At 37.0% G+C, this 15,248-nt stretch overlaps 2 protein-coding genes across 2 annotated transcripts; both read left to right on the top strand.

Annotated features, from left to right (window-relative positions):
* The first annotated feature begins 868 nt into the window (after positions 1 to 868).
* ube2ka (ubiquitin-conjugating enzyme E2Ka) lies at positions 869 to 8,361 on the top strand. The gene is made up of 7 exons (XM_079250306.1): positions 869 to 1,187; positions 1,776 to 1,869; positions 2,097 to 2,155; positions 2,283 to 2,365; positions 4,875 to 4,974; positions 6,820 to 6,948; positions 7,053 to 8,361. The coding sequence occupies exons 1-7, from the start codon at positions 1,125 to 1,127 to the stop codon at positions 7,125 to 7,127; spliced, it is 603 nt and encodes a 200-aa protein (XP_079106432.1). The 5' UTR covers positions 869 to 1,124; the 3' UTR covers positions 7,128 to 8,361.
* Positions 8,362 to 9,725: 1,364 nt separating this feature from the next.
* On the top strand, positions 9,726 to 14,243 carry LOC306763627 (neuronal acetylcholine receptor subunit alpha-9-II; the record flags this gene model as incomplete). Its single annotated transcript, XM_079250487.1, has 6 exons — positions 9,726 to 9,765; positions 10,189 to 10,334; positions 12,308 to 12,462; positions 12,693 to 12,873; positions 13,014 to 13,365; positions 13,501 to 14,243. 6 exons carry the CDS (start codon positions 9,726 to 9,728, stop codon positions 14,241 to 14,243), a joined length of 1,617 nt encoding a protein of 538 aa, XP_079106613.1.
* Positions 14,244 to 15,248: the final 1,005 nt, after the last annotated feature.

Raw genomic sequence — 15,248 nt, 5'->3', positions numbered from 1 at the left:
TACAGTTTGTTGTGAAAGTTGGATATAATTTATTTTCAGATTTAACAGCTGGTAGTAATTTTTTCTTATACTTTATAAAGCCAAGTTTTAGTGGCTTCATTTAAAAATGTATTTTGTTCTATCCTTTCTATGTTGCCACTGACTGGGTTATTCTCCTATCATGGAACAATGTTGCCACCTAGTGAATGAAACGAGAGCCTACCTTTGGTTAAAAACTGTTAAGTTAAAAACATATGTTTCATAACTGTGTCCAGTTAAGAAGCAAAAGTGGAAATGCATGTGGAGGACTTCATCTACATATTTATGGATTTCTATATATAGATATTTTCTAGTTAGTCAAAATAAATACTTTTCTCAGTACCAGTTTAAGTGTCTCAAAAGAAACAACCAGTGGCACCTATCTTTGATTTTTGTAAAATCTGTGTGAAAGAGATATATATGTTTTCAGTGGGATCATGAGATGCAAATAGCTGTTTACACTTGTGTAATAAAATGTATCTGAGTATTCACAAGACTGCATGTGATATTACACATCAAAACAGAAAAGACTTTACCAGTGTACTGTAACTTAGTCTGAAAGCACTTTTGAGTGAGTAAAATAGTGTATGTTGATGGCTGTTCTGAAATAAGTTAAGTTGCTAATAAAATGTGAATATTACCTGTTTTCTGTATTTTACCTTGACACGCAATAATACTACTAATGATAATAATGATAACAACAACAACAACAACAACAACAATAATAATAATAATAACAATAATAATAATAATAATAAAAAAATTAATTGTGAACGAATCAACCAATGAGAGAAGAGGTTCAAGCTGACTCAGATCACATGACTCCCTCTTGCCCAGGCTGCATGCAGTTTGGTATTAAAATGTTTTCTATAGCACCAACCATTGTGTTGCACATTTGACATGATAGATACATCTTAAGCTATTTTAACTAATTTAATCTCACACTACTAGGAGGGGCTGACGGCAAAACGAGGAACAACGCTACAGCTTTTATTTGGAGTCTGTATCTAAAAAGTGAGGAACTGCTGTAGTTAGAACAAGCTAGTGTTAGCTAAAAGGTCGGACGGCGACGAGGCCCCATCCAGACGGGTAACAAGTGGGAAACCATGGCCAACATCGCAGTTCAGAGGATAAAACGAGAATTCAAGGAGGTGCTTAAAAGCGAAGAGGTAGGTTATCACGCGTGTCACTTCAAGTTGAGGCTATAATTTCTTCTCATTCTTTAGCTGAATGAGAATGACGCGTCGCTGTCTCAGCTAATCACCGAGCTGCTAGCTTCTGCTAACTGTCTATGTCACGGCAATGCTCACATATTGCTACTAAAGCTTACCAACACTGTGCCACTTTGTGTGGAGGTTAAAGCCCAGAAAGTAGTGGTTTGCTTCAACGTTGTTTATCGCATTTTGGGAGTGTTACGGGGTTTAAACCAGCCTCGTTAACATCATTGATTAACTTACCATGCCTGCCGTGGTTGTAAAGTTAGCTTGGTCAAGATAGCAAAGAGTGTTTGGGTGTTATCTCCCATGCAGTAATGAAGATGCACATTACACGTGCCACGATCATTCTGCCTTCATTCACCTCAACCTTCATTAGATATTTCATTACATATAGTGTGCATACAAGTTGAGGTTAACTTTTCCTTGTGTTGGGTGAGGTGCCAGCTTATGATTGTAATATCTGTGTTTGACAGCATGCTACTTTAAGATTATAGTCTGTCTCCTAAAGTTTTAATTCTTCCTCAATTCTCACCCATGCAGACAAGCAAAAACCAGATAAAAGTTGATCTGGTGGATGAGAACTTCACAGAACTTAAAGGAGAGATAGCAGGTCCCCCAGACACGCCATATGAAGGTGAGGGGCTCTTAAAGACTCAGCCTGCTATTCAAAATGCATGGTTGCACAATTTTGAAATGTGATATTAGTTGACATCAACCAAGAGGCCTTGCTGATTACTCATTCAAAAGCATCTGCCTTTCTAATCATGCAACATAAAACATCTAGCAGCACTTTTAGCATGCTTGAAAACTCCCTGTAACAATTCATAAAATGTATCCTGTTAATGTTTTGATCTTGTACAGGAGGTAGATATCAGCTAGAAATTAAAATTCCAGAGACGTATCCATTCAATCCACCCAAGGTAAGGTTTCATTACTGTTTTTGCCACTGGCAATGGACCTCTCTTGTATTTTAATTTAAGAAATTTTAATTTATTTTGCAAGTCCAATTAAATATTTTATTGATTAATTATGTATTCAATAACTCAGGTGCGGTTTATCACAAAAATTTGGCATCCCAACATCAGCTCAGTCACAGGTGCGATATGTTTGGACATTCTTAAAGATCAGTGGTGAGTAAATATGTACAGATTTTCTTTGCATTCATGCTTCTTCATATTTTTAGTCTTGTGTGTGAAATTTTTTTATGATTAAACCTGTACTAAATTTTGTTTTGCTTCTCATTCCTGCTGTATAAGTTATTGGACATGAACACTTTTTTAATATGTAACTTTTGGTTTACTTTGACTTGATTAGCCTAAATATAGATTTGAATTTTTCAGATTGATTAAAAATAATTTAGTGCAAAATAAAGCTATATGTGCAGCTCTATTCACAACATCACAGACACATGTTGGTTCTTTGGAATGGGCATTTATTACACAGGTGTGCCTTCTGCATGGTTTCCATCATAATCATGACTCATAACCGTAAAAGCTTTGAATGCACAAAGTACAAAAAAAGGTTTAAACAAACATTTTGACAGTTAAATTAACAAAAACAGCAACAACCTTATTGTCAGCTTGTCGTGAACGATAGTTTTTGTTCTTGAAAAATGGATCATCATTTTTTTTGTCATTGTGGAACTGTTTACGTATCGACTCATGTTTGGTGGTTTACTACAAGCTACCACAAGATCAACTATAAATTATACAAGGTGATTGTAAAGCCTTGACATTTTAAAAGCAAAATAAGTTGATATACAGTCAAAGACTAAAAACACAGTTCAACTACTATTTGAATGAAAAATTAAATCTATATGATTTCTTACAAAAAAATTAAACTACAAAACACGAACAAATAACACAATTTAGGATTGGCGGGCATGAGGTCCAGATGGAGAGGGGTTCTACGGCTATTATAGGTTTTCTTATCTTGTTTCCATACAGTGATTCAGGTGTAGAGCTGTTAGAATATTTTACCTGAATATGAAAATTGTAAAGCTGTCCATATTTTGGAAAGATTATTTTGCAATCAACCATTCTATTATCACTTCAAGACTTTGAGAAACAACAACTAAACCTCTTTTGCTAGTTGGAGCGAGAGGTTTAGATTTTGTTTTATCACTGAAATACTGTGAAAAACAACAACTAAACTTCTCTTGCTAGTTGGAGGCAAATGTGCGTTATTTAGCAGATATTGTAATGGTCATGGCATATTCATGATACTGTTCAAAGGCATGGCCACTGCTTTGTTTATCTACAGGTTATAACAATATTAGCAAATAGGCAAAACACTTTAATGTGTGCAGTTTTTCTTTTCTTTAGCAAGCCCTGTAGTTAGTGGTATAATTGTCATCACCAAAGATTACGGAGTTCTTTATGGGTAAAAGTTTTTACTAATAAAAAAAAACAAAAAAAACATGGCAAAGTGTTCTTCACAAAAACTAAAAAAATAAAATGGATACAATTTGTTTGTTTAGGAGAGAACAAGGGTACATAAATTGTCAGTTTGTTTATTTACAAAGATAACAACTAGAAGATAGGCAAATAGATAAATATAAAATGAGAATACAGTGCAGGAAGAGGCAAAAAGCCGAACTTTTAAAGTTTATCAGCTAAAGTATAGCAATGAAAAAAACAAAACAAAATCAAAATGACACGTACTAATACATACTGACATACTTTATATGATCAGGAGCATACAAATACCTGTGGCATCTAACCTTTTAATGGTAAATTTGCTCTGTCTCTCAGGAAAGAAGTTGTTTTAGAAATATATAAACCTAATTAGAGTAGAATAGACATGACTGTCCATAGAAGTTGGGAGTACAGGAAGGTTATTAAAATAAAAACTCAACATTAACTTCAAGCTCAAGAAATAAAGGGTTCATTGCAAATTCCCAAATTGTGGTAATAAAATGTCTCATTTCTCAAAATTATATGGTGGTTTATATTAATTAGTTTACCCAACCCATGCCTTCTGTGTAGACCTGCGATGTCCTCCTGGTGAATTCCACATACATGCACATATGCGCTCAAACCACATGCTGGGAATAGTTGAAGTTGAAGCGTGATTCATCTGCCCATATGCTCCTTTTGCCTACAGTTTTGCAGATCAGTGCTTATGATTTGTGCTCTGCTGGGTTCTTTAAATGCATTCATGTTTGTAATGAAGTGTTTATGCACCATAGCCTTAACTCCCTTTATGTAATTATTATCGAGCTTTCATTGAGCCCTGCTTCTTTTTTTTTTCCATATCTCACGCTAATGCATGAGCATAGCCACTAAATATTTTGTGATTACAATTTCCAACTACATCTACTGATGTCCTTCAGTATAAACAAAGTTGCTTTTATATTGATTGTTTTGATGAAATGTTAACAATTTAAGCAGCCTCTGTACCTGTGCCTCTTAACATCTACAGTATGCTCCAAAGCAGAACAATTTCCCCAAGTCCTTTGGATAATATGTTCTTCATCTTTAATGGAAAGAAAAACAAAATGGGCCTGCTCAGGTTTTGTTTTTCTTTTTACAGAGTGTGATAGCTGAATTTCACCATGCAGTGTATCTGTGTAGAAGAATATGAATTAGTCTTTCTGTGTTCATTTAATTTGTCACACATGGCAATATGTTGTTTCAGGGCAGCAGCTATGACGCTGAGGACAGTCCTCTTGTCATTACAAGCCTTACTGGCAGCTGCAGAACCAGATGATCCACAGGATGCTGTGGTAGCCAATCAGGTGGGTGTGTATTTTTTTTTCTTTTTTTTAACTGTGAATTATTTTATTTTCCTGAATATATGATGTACCACCACTAGTCATTGTTGCTTAATATGAACACCTCTCATAAGTATCTACAGTAATTCCCTGATAAGGATTCTTTATTTATTCCTAATACTCTGTTAGATGGAACTTGCTGAAAGAAAGAAACTGCATATAATGTTTAGAAAAAAGGGAGTAAAATACACAAGACAAAAAAAAAAAAAAAAACGACAAATGCTTATTAATTGCACTCTTCACAAAAAAAGAAAAATTAATATGAACAAATTATTGCCAGTGAACATTAGGTACAGACAGTTGACAGATTTTAATTCTGTAATTTTAATGAGTGTTAAATAATTTAAGGCCCCTAAATACTGGCCGTCCAGTTGTTCAAATGCAGAAGATTCTGTTGAGCTTTCTTTACATCAGACCTTTAAAATATCATAGAAGAATTAAAGTACTATCCTATAATTATTGCAGCGTTTACAAAATGTCTCATTCAATGCTCAAACTGAACACTGGCCATAGTTGCACATCTACTTTGATGGGCTTTACAACAATATTATTGCCTTTTCTTGATCTCTTTGAAGGGTGCAGATTCTTGTTGCAGGTCCAGACTTTTCATAGTGACGTAAAAACTGATTTGCCTATTTTATTTTATTTTTTTTAATTGGGCAGTTTTTTTCTACTTTGTAGGTGTAATAATGCTCTCAGTCAATCATTTATACAGTACAAAGTGAGTCAGTAATTTTTTAAGCACCCAACAGTTCAGTAAATTGCATAAAGCAAAGAAATAAGCTTGTGCAAGCTTGTATATCTTTTTGAGAAGTCTGTGTTACTTGACTTATTTAATTATTAATTTTTACACCAAAATAAACAGATTTAGAGCTTTTAAATGCAGGTAATTACATTAATGTTAAATAATTAAATCCTTTCTCAGTGTCAGCAGTGGCATGTTTAACCTCAACTTTGGTTTTTTTTTTTGCATGTTCTTTTAGTAGTTATTGGACATGGTGTCAGCTTAGGTTACTTCCAGAAAATATACCTGAAAATTACTACATTGGGAAGGAAAGGTGTTTTGACGATGACAAACAGCATTTGTAAATATTTTTTTTAATGCCAGTTGATGCTATGATGATGGAAAATCTACCCTCTCGATGACTGGGTCATTTGGCTCATGCAGCGTTAAAGAGAGCTTGGCTGGTACCTTGCAGTTCTTCCAGTTCCTCTGGGTTTCATATATCTGTGCTCTAAGTCTTACTGTACCGTGTTTTTAGTCATTTGACATGATGAATGTAAGCATAATCTTGTGCAGTACCGCTGATAGATTTTGTGACAGTTTTCATTAATATTTTTAGTTTTGTTAAGAGGTTCAAATCTTGTATTTTTCCTAGTCAGGGGCCATATAGGAAGCCACATTTTAAAAATGGGGATAAAAGATAAGCCTAAAGTTTATTCAGATTTTTTTTTATAGGTACAGTTATATCTACAAATTGAGATTTGAGCTAAGAGCTCCTTTATTGTATAATCTGGGAACTTTCAACACTTAAACAAAAAGATGAGATATAAACAAAGTGTGACTGAACGTAGGTGGACAAAGTGTTTAAGGAAGGTGCACTACAGGGTCCAATCAGATTTTCCACAGGGGCCAGTGCATCCATGCATGAAAATAGGATGTTATAAAGAGGATAATTAAAGAATATAACTAAATCTGTACAAGTTGAAAAGATCTAAACGCGATTATAAAATGTTTCAGTTCCTGAGAGTAGTGTGATGAAATACTTTGACTCAAACATAATACTGCTTTTTATGTTTAACACACAGTACAAGCAAAATCCAGAGATGTTTAAACAGACAGCGAGACTCTGGTCTCACGTCTACGCAGGCGCTCCCGTCTCCAGTCCGGAGTATACACGCAAAATAGACAAACTCTGTGCCATGGGCTTTGAAAAAGTATGTATCTGGAAACCCTTTCTATCACTGATATGCTCTTCGTTGCCAACCTCTGCTGCAGATCCAAACCTTCACATGCTGTCTGTTTTTTTCTTTTTCTCCAGAATGCAGTAATAGTGGCGTTGTCATCAAAATCCTGGGATGTGGAGACAGCGACAGAGCTCCTGCTCAGTAACTGAGTTTTGACGCTCTTCATCTTGATGCTCATCTCGCTCTCTGTTCACACATACACACTCTCTCTCCTCCAAACTCCTGCTGTCTGAAGGTGTCTCTTCCTCCATCTGTTTCACACTGGACACACTCCCCGCCTTCTCCTACCCTTCTTCATCTGTGTGGTATCTCTCCTCTGCACTCATCATCTCTACCGTGCTACACTCCAATCGACTGCTCTGTGAGCTGTTACCTCTGGTTTCTTTAAGTTCAGTCAACATTCCACTCTGTGCTCCAATCAGAAATCCAGCCACATCTCGCCCTCTTTGAAGTAAACAACAGACTTAAGACCCCACCCACATCTGTAGTCTGTCTCCCAGCTTTTCTGGCTCTGTCCAAGAAGCGGCTGTCAGCGGCTTATCCTTGCCTATGCAGTGCATTTGTTTTCATATGTGATAACCTTTTGTAGGACAAAGTCAAGCCATTCAAGTTTTTTTTATTTTGGGACCTGTTCCTGATTTGACACCCTTGCAGTTCTGTTTTCTAAACAGGGATTAAGCCAAATCCTAAAATTTTTTTAATTGGCATCTTTATTAATTTTTTTCTAGCTCTGTAATCAAAACCATTATCTTCACTTCTTCATTAATAGTGTTTGGCAACTCTAGATCCTTATAACAGATGTGTTGCTAATAACTGAACACATTTGGATAGCAAAGTATTTCATTGTGGTTATTATGCATTTTTAGGGAAAAACAAGGGAGGGGGGTCACAAGGACAATCCCATTTTTGTCCGATATATGCATGAGGTGAACACATAATGCATTGGACCGTGTAGTTTGGCTTATTCCGTGTTTTGGAAACCTGCTTATTAAGTGTCTTAAAGGTGTTCACACAGTAGCCATATTTGTCATCGTGCCAGGTTTCCCCTCTGCAGTCAGCAAATGGCAGCTCCTGTAAAACATCTCCTCTTCCCATCTCATGTTTTTGCCACCACTTCTTCGTCTTTCCTTCTCTCCCCACATTTTTAAAAGAAAACTTTTATTTGGTTTTTGTGTCCAACATGAATACACAGGATTCTTGTTTTTAAACTGAGAAACATATAAAAGGGGGAGAAAAAAAAAAAAAAAAAAAAAATCATGTTCAGCAGTAACACAATGTTTGACATGACTGGATAAAAATGGTTCAAAATGAGATTGAAGAATTGCATCATATTAAATCCACCAACAGATAAATATGTCAATGATTCATCTGTAAATAAAAATATTAAAGTCTGTGTAAATTAATATGTGTTGTCATTATTATTTTACCTGTAAAAAATGTTCTTGTTGTGCTGTATTTTATGTCCCCTGGCAGGAAAGCAACACTGTGCATCTTAGAAATATTCTTGAATGATTAATTAAAGTCAGTGTTGATAAATATAGATATATAGAACATAAATACAGGACCAAATCATGCCCCTGCTGTGTCGGAGCGAACATTTATTTCCAAGCTTATTTTTCTCTGCATAAATTTAAATAAAAACCAGGGTGAGGCCCAAAATTAACATTAGACAAACAGAAATTTAACCTACAGGGAATACCATTGCAGGAAAAATGGAACAAGTACTCCAATTTACATGAAAAATGTGAACGGCTTTTGCATCTTGCAGTTAGTTTCTTTTGAGACATCCTTTGCACAGAAGCACAATTGTTACACTCTTGATGGTTTAAGTAAATTTACTTGCAATTACAGCATCAACACTGAAGTGATATGGATTTCACAATGTCTGGATTCATTTTCTCAAATTGAGTGAAGCTTGGAATTGACACTGCTAAAACGACAACCATTAAAACTGAGGTCCTGCACTTTAGATTACATTTCAATTTTAAGTTTTATGGTAATTGAGCTGAGATTAAAAATTTGCTCAAACGTATGTTGGACTGGACTTAAACTATCTGGATCTCATAACAATCATATTTGCAGGTTCATTCAGACTTTTGGTAGATTTGACATGAGCACTAAATTTTCTATGTGTTTGTGTTAAAAATTGGAAAGATTCCAATTAAGTGACTTAAAATCATGTTCACTGAAAAATACATGGTTCTTTATTATTTATGGTTTCCTAAGTTAAACACCTTTTGAATTCTGCATCCATTTTTTTTCTGATAAAACATTTTAACGCAAGTTTATCACTTTTTGTATTTATTAGTTTTAACACTTCTTACTGTAATTAATGAAAGGGGTAATTCATTTTCCAATACAGCCTGTATTACTTTCTTCCTGCTCATAACATTGGCTATTACTCTGCTGCATGGCCCACCTGGTTGTATATTTGACAGGTGAAAAGCACTGTGTGAGGTAAGGCGATGATTCATGGGCATCCTGTTTCCCTCGGTCTGCTGGTGCCATGTGATAGCCAGAGTTTTATTGCGTGTCTCAGGCAGCAGATATGCTGCCTCCCCTGCCAGGCGGTTAGAGCTGTGAAGACAGCCAAATGGAACTGGGCCCTGCTATCTGCAGCTGAGTTCAACTGGGGTTGAACGAGCATCATGTAGGTCTTACAGGGAAAGAAACGTTGCACAGTTGACTGCTGCTTGAGCTTGAACTTTTTTTTGTTCTTAAATTGGGGATAACCTGAAAAACTCAAGATGATCTCAATAATTTGTTTGACAATTCTTCTTCCTGAAGGTGAGTTGTGAAATAGTTGGGAAAATTTGTGCATTTGTTTTTAAATTATGCAGTCACAATGTTTGTGTGTGTTTTTTTTTTTTATTAAAACTTTTTAAGGCTAGAGGTGATAAATGCAATGTGTGTAATTATGTTCTAAGCACTTTGGATTTGAAATAAACAGCTGCCATATAGATGAATTTAGCATTTAAAGCATTTAGCTGAACAGTCTGTAGTGACAAATGCATTAGTTTGGTTTGATTTGCTCTGCAAACACAGTGTCCACACCACTCAATAAGCTGAAGTCATCATTAGCATGCAGTAATGGCATCCTTATAAAATTATAGACTAAGCAACAACAAAATGATAGGTGACAATATAAAGCATATGTGGCAATTTAGAAGCTGGAAGATAACCTATGACCTCTTGTTTTCCCACTTTAAGTGGTTCATTGTGCACAGGGTCACTATGCCCAGAAGCTCCTCAATGATCTGATGGAGAATTACTCCAGTGCTTTGCGGCCTGTGGAAGACACAGACAGAGCCCTCAATGTCACCTTACAGATCACCCTTTCTCAGATCAAAGACATGGTGGGTAGAAGCTTCTGAGTGTTAAATGCATTTCTGTGGTTAGTAGCGAGAATTTAAATGATCATTACTGTCCAACACTGAGTGAACAGACCTGAGATTGATAGAATTTCTTTGAGAAATTGTCTAATAGTACTAATAAGTATACAGCTGATGATTTGTGAAAACCGTGCTCAGTTTAACAATACCATAACAGAATGAGAAAACACCTTAAATTCAACTAGAAAATGATTTATTCATCTACAAAAATGGTTATGAAACCTGTTGGATCTGACTTGGTACAATCATGCAAATAAAAAAAGAACACTAGATAGAATAGATTGACAAGAACCTAAAACAAAAACATGAAGTTTATTTGTCTTTATTTTAATACATTTTCCTCTGGTTTTTCATAAGTGCAGTGTGGGCATTTGTAGCTGCTGATGTTAATAAAAGACAGGCAGCACTGTGACTGTACAGACTGGGTCCTATAGTTACTCAGTTGGTTCAGGTTCCCGTTCAGGATCAGTGCCGCAGCACCCCTCATTGAATTAGCACTTGCATTGTGAACGTGTGTTTGATTGCTTGGTGAGACAAAACCGGCTCTCCACCTACATGTCTGTGACATATCAAGATATCTGATGTTGTCAGTCATTCACGTTTGAGTAGATACAAATGAGGGGACAGACAATGAGTGTGTGTGTATGTGTGTGTTGGGGTGTCTAGTTACCCAAAGCGACTATGTTATGGGCCCTCACTCACCTGATATTGACAGGCAGGTCTGGATTTCAGTTGTTGTGATAATCTGAGGCGTATGTGCAGCAGCACTGATGAGCAGCAGAGAAGAAGAGCAGGATGGGCTCCCACAAAGCTATTTTTGTTATGTAGCTTTTTGCATTTATTGACTGTTTTTGTACTCATTATAATGATCTCTGGAATAATAATAATAATAAAAAAAAGGTAAATATATCCATTACTACACTATCTAAATGTGTTTTACTTTAAACATTAATCCACTATTTCTTTTTGTAAAATGATTTTTGTGAAGCAGGTAAAAAATTCCATAAACCTCCAAAGTTGTAACGTTAATAATTTGTTAAAAGCCTTAAAATGGCTGTGCTTGTGGCTGTCTGTGAGTTAATTATTGGCCAACATCTGACATCTCACAAAAGGAAGCTGCAAAAACAAGACTACAGGTCACTGTCAGCGGGGAGGTCAAGAAAAGATCTAGAAGGACAAAAATATTACTGCAAAAGAGCTGCTGTGGGTTAACCTGAGACAAAATAAGTAGAAGTAGGAGTCATCAAAAGGAAACCTGACCTGAGTCATTTTCACAAAAATCAAAGTCTAAGGCAGCTTCTGGATGAATCATTCATTTTTTTTTTTACCTTATCTGATGGGAACAGCTGATGTGAAAGTCATGTTCTTTGCCCACCAAAGGTGTGTTTGATTAAAAAAAAAACAAAAACTGATTATGATCTAAAATGAAATCCTAACAACTGATAAAACTGCAGCCATAATCACAACAAACTGCATAAGTACAGTGATGAATGACCTTCTAACTGATGAAAAATACAGACATCACATAGTCAGGAAAACAAAGTCAAATGCAAAGAAGCTTGTTTGTGCTGTCACAAAAGCAGAAATGCCAAAAAATCCTTGAGGAAATGTTCATTTATTTTATTCTTTTCATTGTGTGTCCCCTAAATTCCACTGACTCAAAAAAATCATTGGAAATCTGTGTTTTGATTTTATACCTGTCTTTTTGGCACCTTTTAAGAAAAATCAGAGATTGAAGTGATGTATGTAAGTATGTAGAAAGTTCTAAAAAAAAAACAACAAAAAAAGAAAGTCTGGCAATGAACACTTTTGAAAGCCATAATTTTTGTCAGAATTATCTACACCCACAGAGTAAATGATGACATAAATTAAAAACAGTAGTGTTTTTGCAAATGTGATATACCCATTTGTATGATTGTGACTTTGTGTGTGTGAAGGACGAAAGGAACCAGGTGTTGATTGCCTACCTGTGGATCCGGCAGACATGGCATGATGCCTACCTGAGGTGGAATAAAGAAGACTATGATGGACTAGATGTCATCCACATCCCCAGCAGCCTGGTGTGGAGGCCTGACCTTGTCCTCTATAACAAGTACGCCCGTACGTCACCCATCACAAGATCATTTTTATATCAGCCCATCCATGTGAGAACAGTTGATTTGGCTAAATGCTCTAAAAATGAATTATGACTTGCAGGACTGAAACCACTTGCATGCAGTGGCAGCATTGTACACATATATGATGACATCACGGTTTGACAAAGTTGTGTCCCTTCTGAATGATGTCGCTTGATTTGTCTGAGTCAACTTTCTCCTTCTCCAGAGCCGATGATGATTTCTCAGGACCAATGGACACCAATGTGAGGCTGCGCTACAATGGAGAGATCACTTGGGATGCGCCTGCGATCACCAAGAGTTCCTGTGTTGTGGATGTCTCCTATTTTCCATTTGACAGCCAGGAATGTAACCTCACATTTGGTTCTTGGACCTACAATGGCAACCAGGTAGAAACTCGTGCATAATATTTTGTGGTTATACATTTAAATGTATACTTTGGTTTTTTTTGTCAAGGAGGTCAGCTATTTAACTCCTATTTTTCATCTGGAAAATATGTGCTTTCTCTGTGTCCTTAACCTTATACCAGGTAGACATCATCATGGGCATGGACAGCGGTGACCTGTCAGACTTTGTGGAAAATGTGGAGTGGGAGTGCCATGGAATGCCAGCCACCAAAAATGTCATAATGTACGGCTGTTGCTCTGACCCGTATCCAGACATCACGTACACAGTGCTCCTGCAGCGTCGCTCTTCCTTTTACATCTTTAACCTCCTCCTCCCATGCTTTCTCATCTCCTTTTTGGCTCCTCTTGGTTTCTACCTGCCTGCCGACTCCGGGGAGAAGGTTTCCCTTGGGGTGACGGTTCTCCTGGCTCTCACTGTGTTCCAGCTAATGGTAGCAGAGAGCATGCCTCCCTCAGAGAGTGTGCCGCTTATAGGTAGGAGTTTTTTTGTTTGGGATGGTGATAAAAACTCAATGAAATGATGTTTTGGTGACATCTGTGAAAATAACCTGCCTCTCTGGGAGTTCTAACCTTCCCTACCATCTGTCCACATTCTGTTTTGTTACACAGGAAAGTACTATATTGCGACAATGACTATGGTCACAGCCTCCACAGCTCTCACAATCTTCATCATGAACATTCACTTCTGTGGCGCAGAGGCCAAACCAGTTCCACACTGGGCAAAAGTCCTCATCATTGACTATATGTCCAAGATTTTCTTTGTTTATGAAGTGGGTGAGAACTGTGCCTCTGCCTCTTCTTCATCACCACATTTCCTCCAGGATGATGTTTGTAACCAGCAAATCAACTCCCACCTTCATGTGAATGGTGAACCTGGTATGCACCACAGGCAAGAGATCCGGCAGGGTCACAAAAATGCCAGAAGTCAGCCTTCCAAGCCGCAACAGCATCACAGAGCGAAGGTCCAGCACCACATCATGAGAGAGGAGAACAACCACAGTTCTGCACCAGGAAAGTATGACTGCTGTATAGACGACCAGAAAGTTCTGTGTTATCTGAATGACCAGAAGTGTCCCTGCTGCCCCGAAGACAAAAAACCTCCGCCTCAAGGTCCCACCGTCACCTTTGGTCCCTGTGTGTTCTGCAGCCACAGCAGCACCATTCCGAACATGGAGACCAAGCTGGTGCGCAATGTGGAGTACATCGCAAACTGTTTTCGAGAACAGAGGGCCATGTGCGCCAAGGGGGCTGAATGGAAGAAGATAGCAAAGGTGATGGACAGGTTCTTCATGTGGATTTTCTTCATCATGGTTTTCCTCATGAGCATCCTCATCATGGGCAAGGCAAAGTGACCTAGAAGGGATGCTTCAGGTTTTTGTGTTTGACTTCATAAACACTTAATGGTCAAATGTAAAAAAAAAAAAAAAAAAGAAAAAAAATCAAAAGGATTCTTCTGTCTTGCTTTCTCTGTCTCTCTCTCTCTCTCTCTCACACACACATACACACATTAACATGCACTCTCTTTTTAAATCAAACATACATAGACTATTTGAGTTTTCTTTAGTAGGGGTGGTGGAAAGTTTTGGTCATATTGATTTAGAATTGACTAAGTTACATTCACAATGCATGATACAGTCCTTGGAAAAAAAACATTTAATTGGATATATCCTCCTAAGACATACATAAAATAATAGTAGTTAACAAAATATCCTTCAATTTGCATCTGAAAGTTAATAAAACTATGACAATATGTGCAGGCAATTGAATCCATTCAGATGTTTAGACTGTAAATACTTTTATTCCCCACATTCTTATTAATCTATTGTATTTACCACTTATGCTATTGTTCTATTATTGTTTTAAATGTGCTGCCTGTATCTTTGCCCATCAGTCATTGCTTTGATGTGAGGATATTTCATCATCTGACCACTGTAAGAGGATCTGTTGTCAAGTTAAAATATGACCAGCGGAGACAACGCATGTGCTATTCACAGCTGTGAAATAAGATGCCCGAGGGCTGAGATGCATAGCATCACTGCGCTCTGGATCCACAGAATCATTTTTCTTTTCAAATCATCCAGTGAATAGTTAATGAGTGAGCTTTGTTTGTTGCACAGCCAGTGCAGAGAGGGCGTAAGGTAATATGGAGCATCAATTATGTAACACAATGTGCACACTCTTACACCCCTCGCTTCTAAAACCCCCATACCTTCAACTTTCAAAGTCAAGTGAATGCATTTGAGTGTGTGTTACCGTGCAAGAAGATGCAAACGGTGGGTAGAAAAGGATGAAAATAAATGGCCTGAGGCCAAAAGGAACAATGGAATAATAAAAAGACGAAGACTGCTCACAAACAA

The sequence above is a fragment of the Telmatherina bonti genome, assembly GCF_933228915.1.
Source record: "Telmatherina bonti genome assembly, chromosome: 12".
NCBI lineage: Eukaryota > Metazoa > Chordata > Actinopteri > Atheriniformes > Telmatherinidae > Telmatherina > Telmatherina bonti.
This window is presented reverse-complemented; position numbering and strand designations above follow the sequence as displayed.

Bases quoted from the DNA above. Each gene is read 5' to 3' on its own strand.
- ube2ka (XM_079250306.1), top strand. From the start codon at position 1,125: ATGGCCAACATCGCAGTTCAGAGGATAAAACGAGAATTCAAGGAGGTG. The intron at 1,870-2,096 runs GTGAGGGGCTCT...GATCTTGTACAG, and splicing joins CCCAGACACGCCATATGAAG to GAGGTAGATATCAGCTAGAA. The intron at 4,975-6,819 runs GTGGGTGTGTAT...TTTAACACACAG, and splicing joins ATGCTGTGGTAGCCAATCAG to TACAAGCAAAATCCAGAGAT.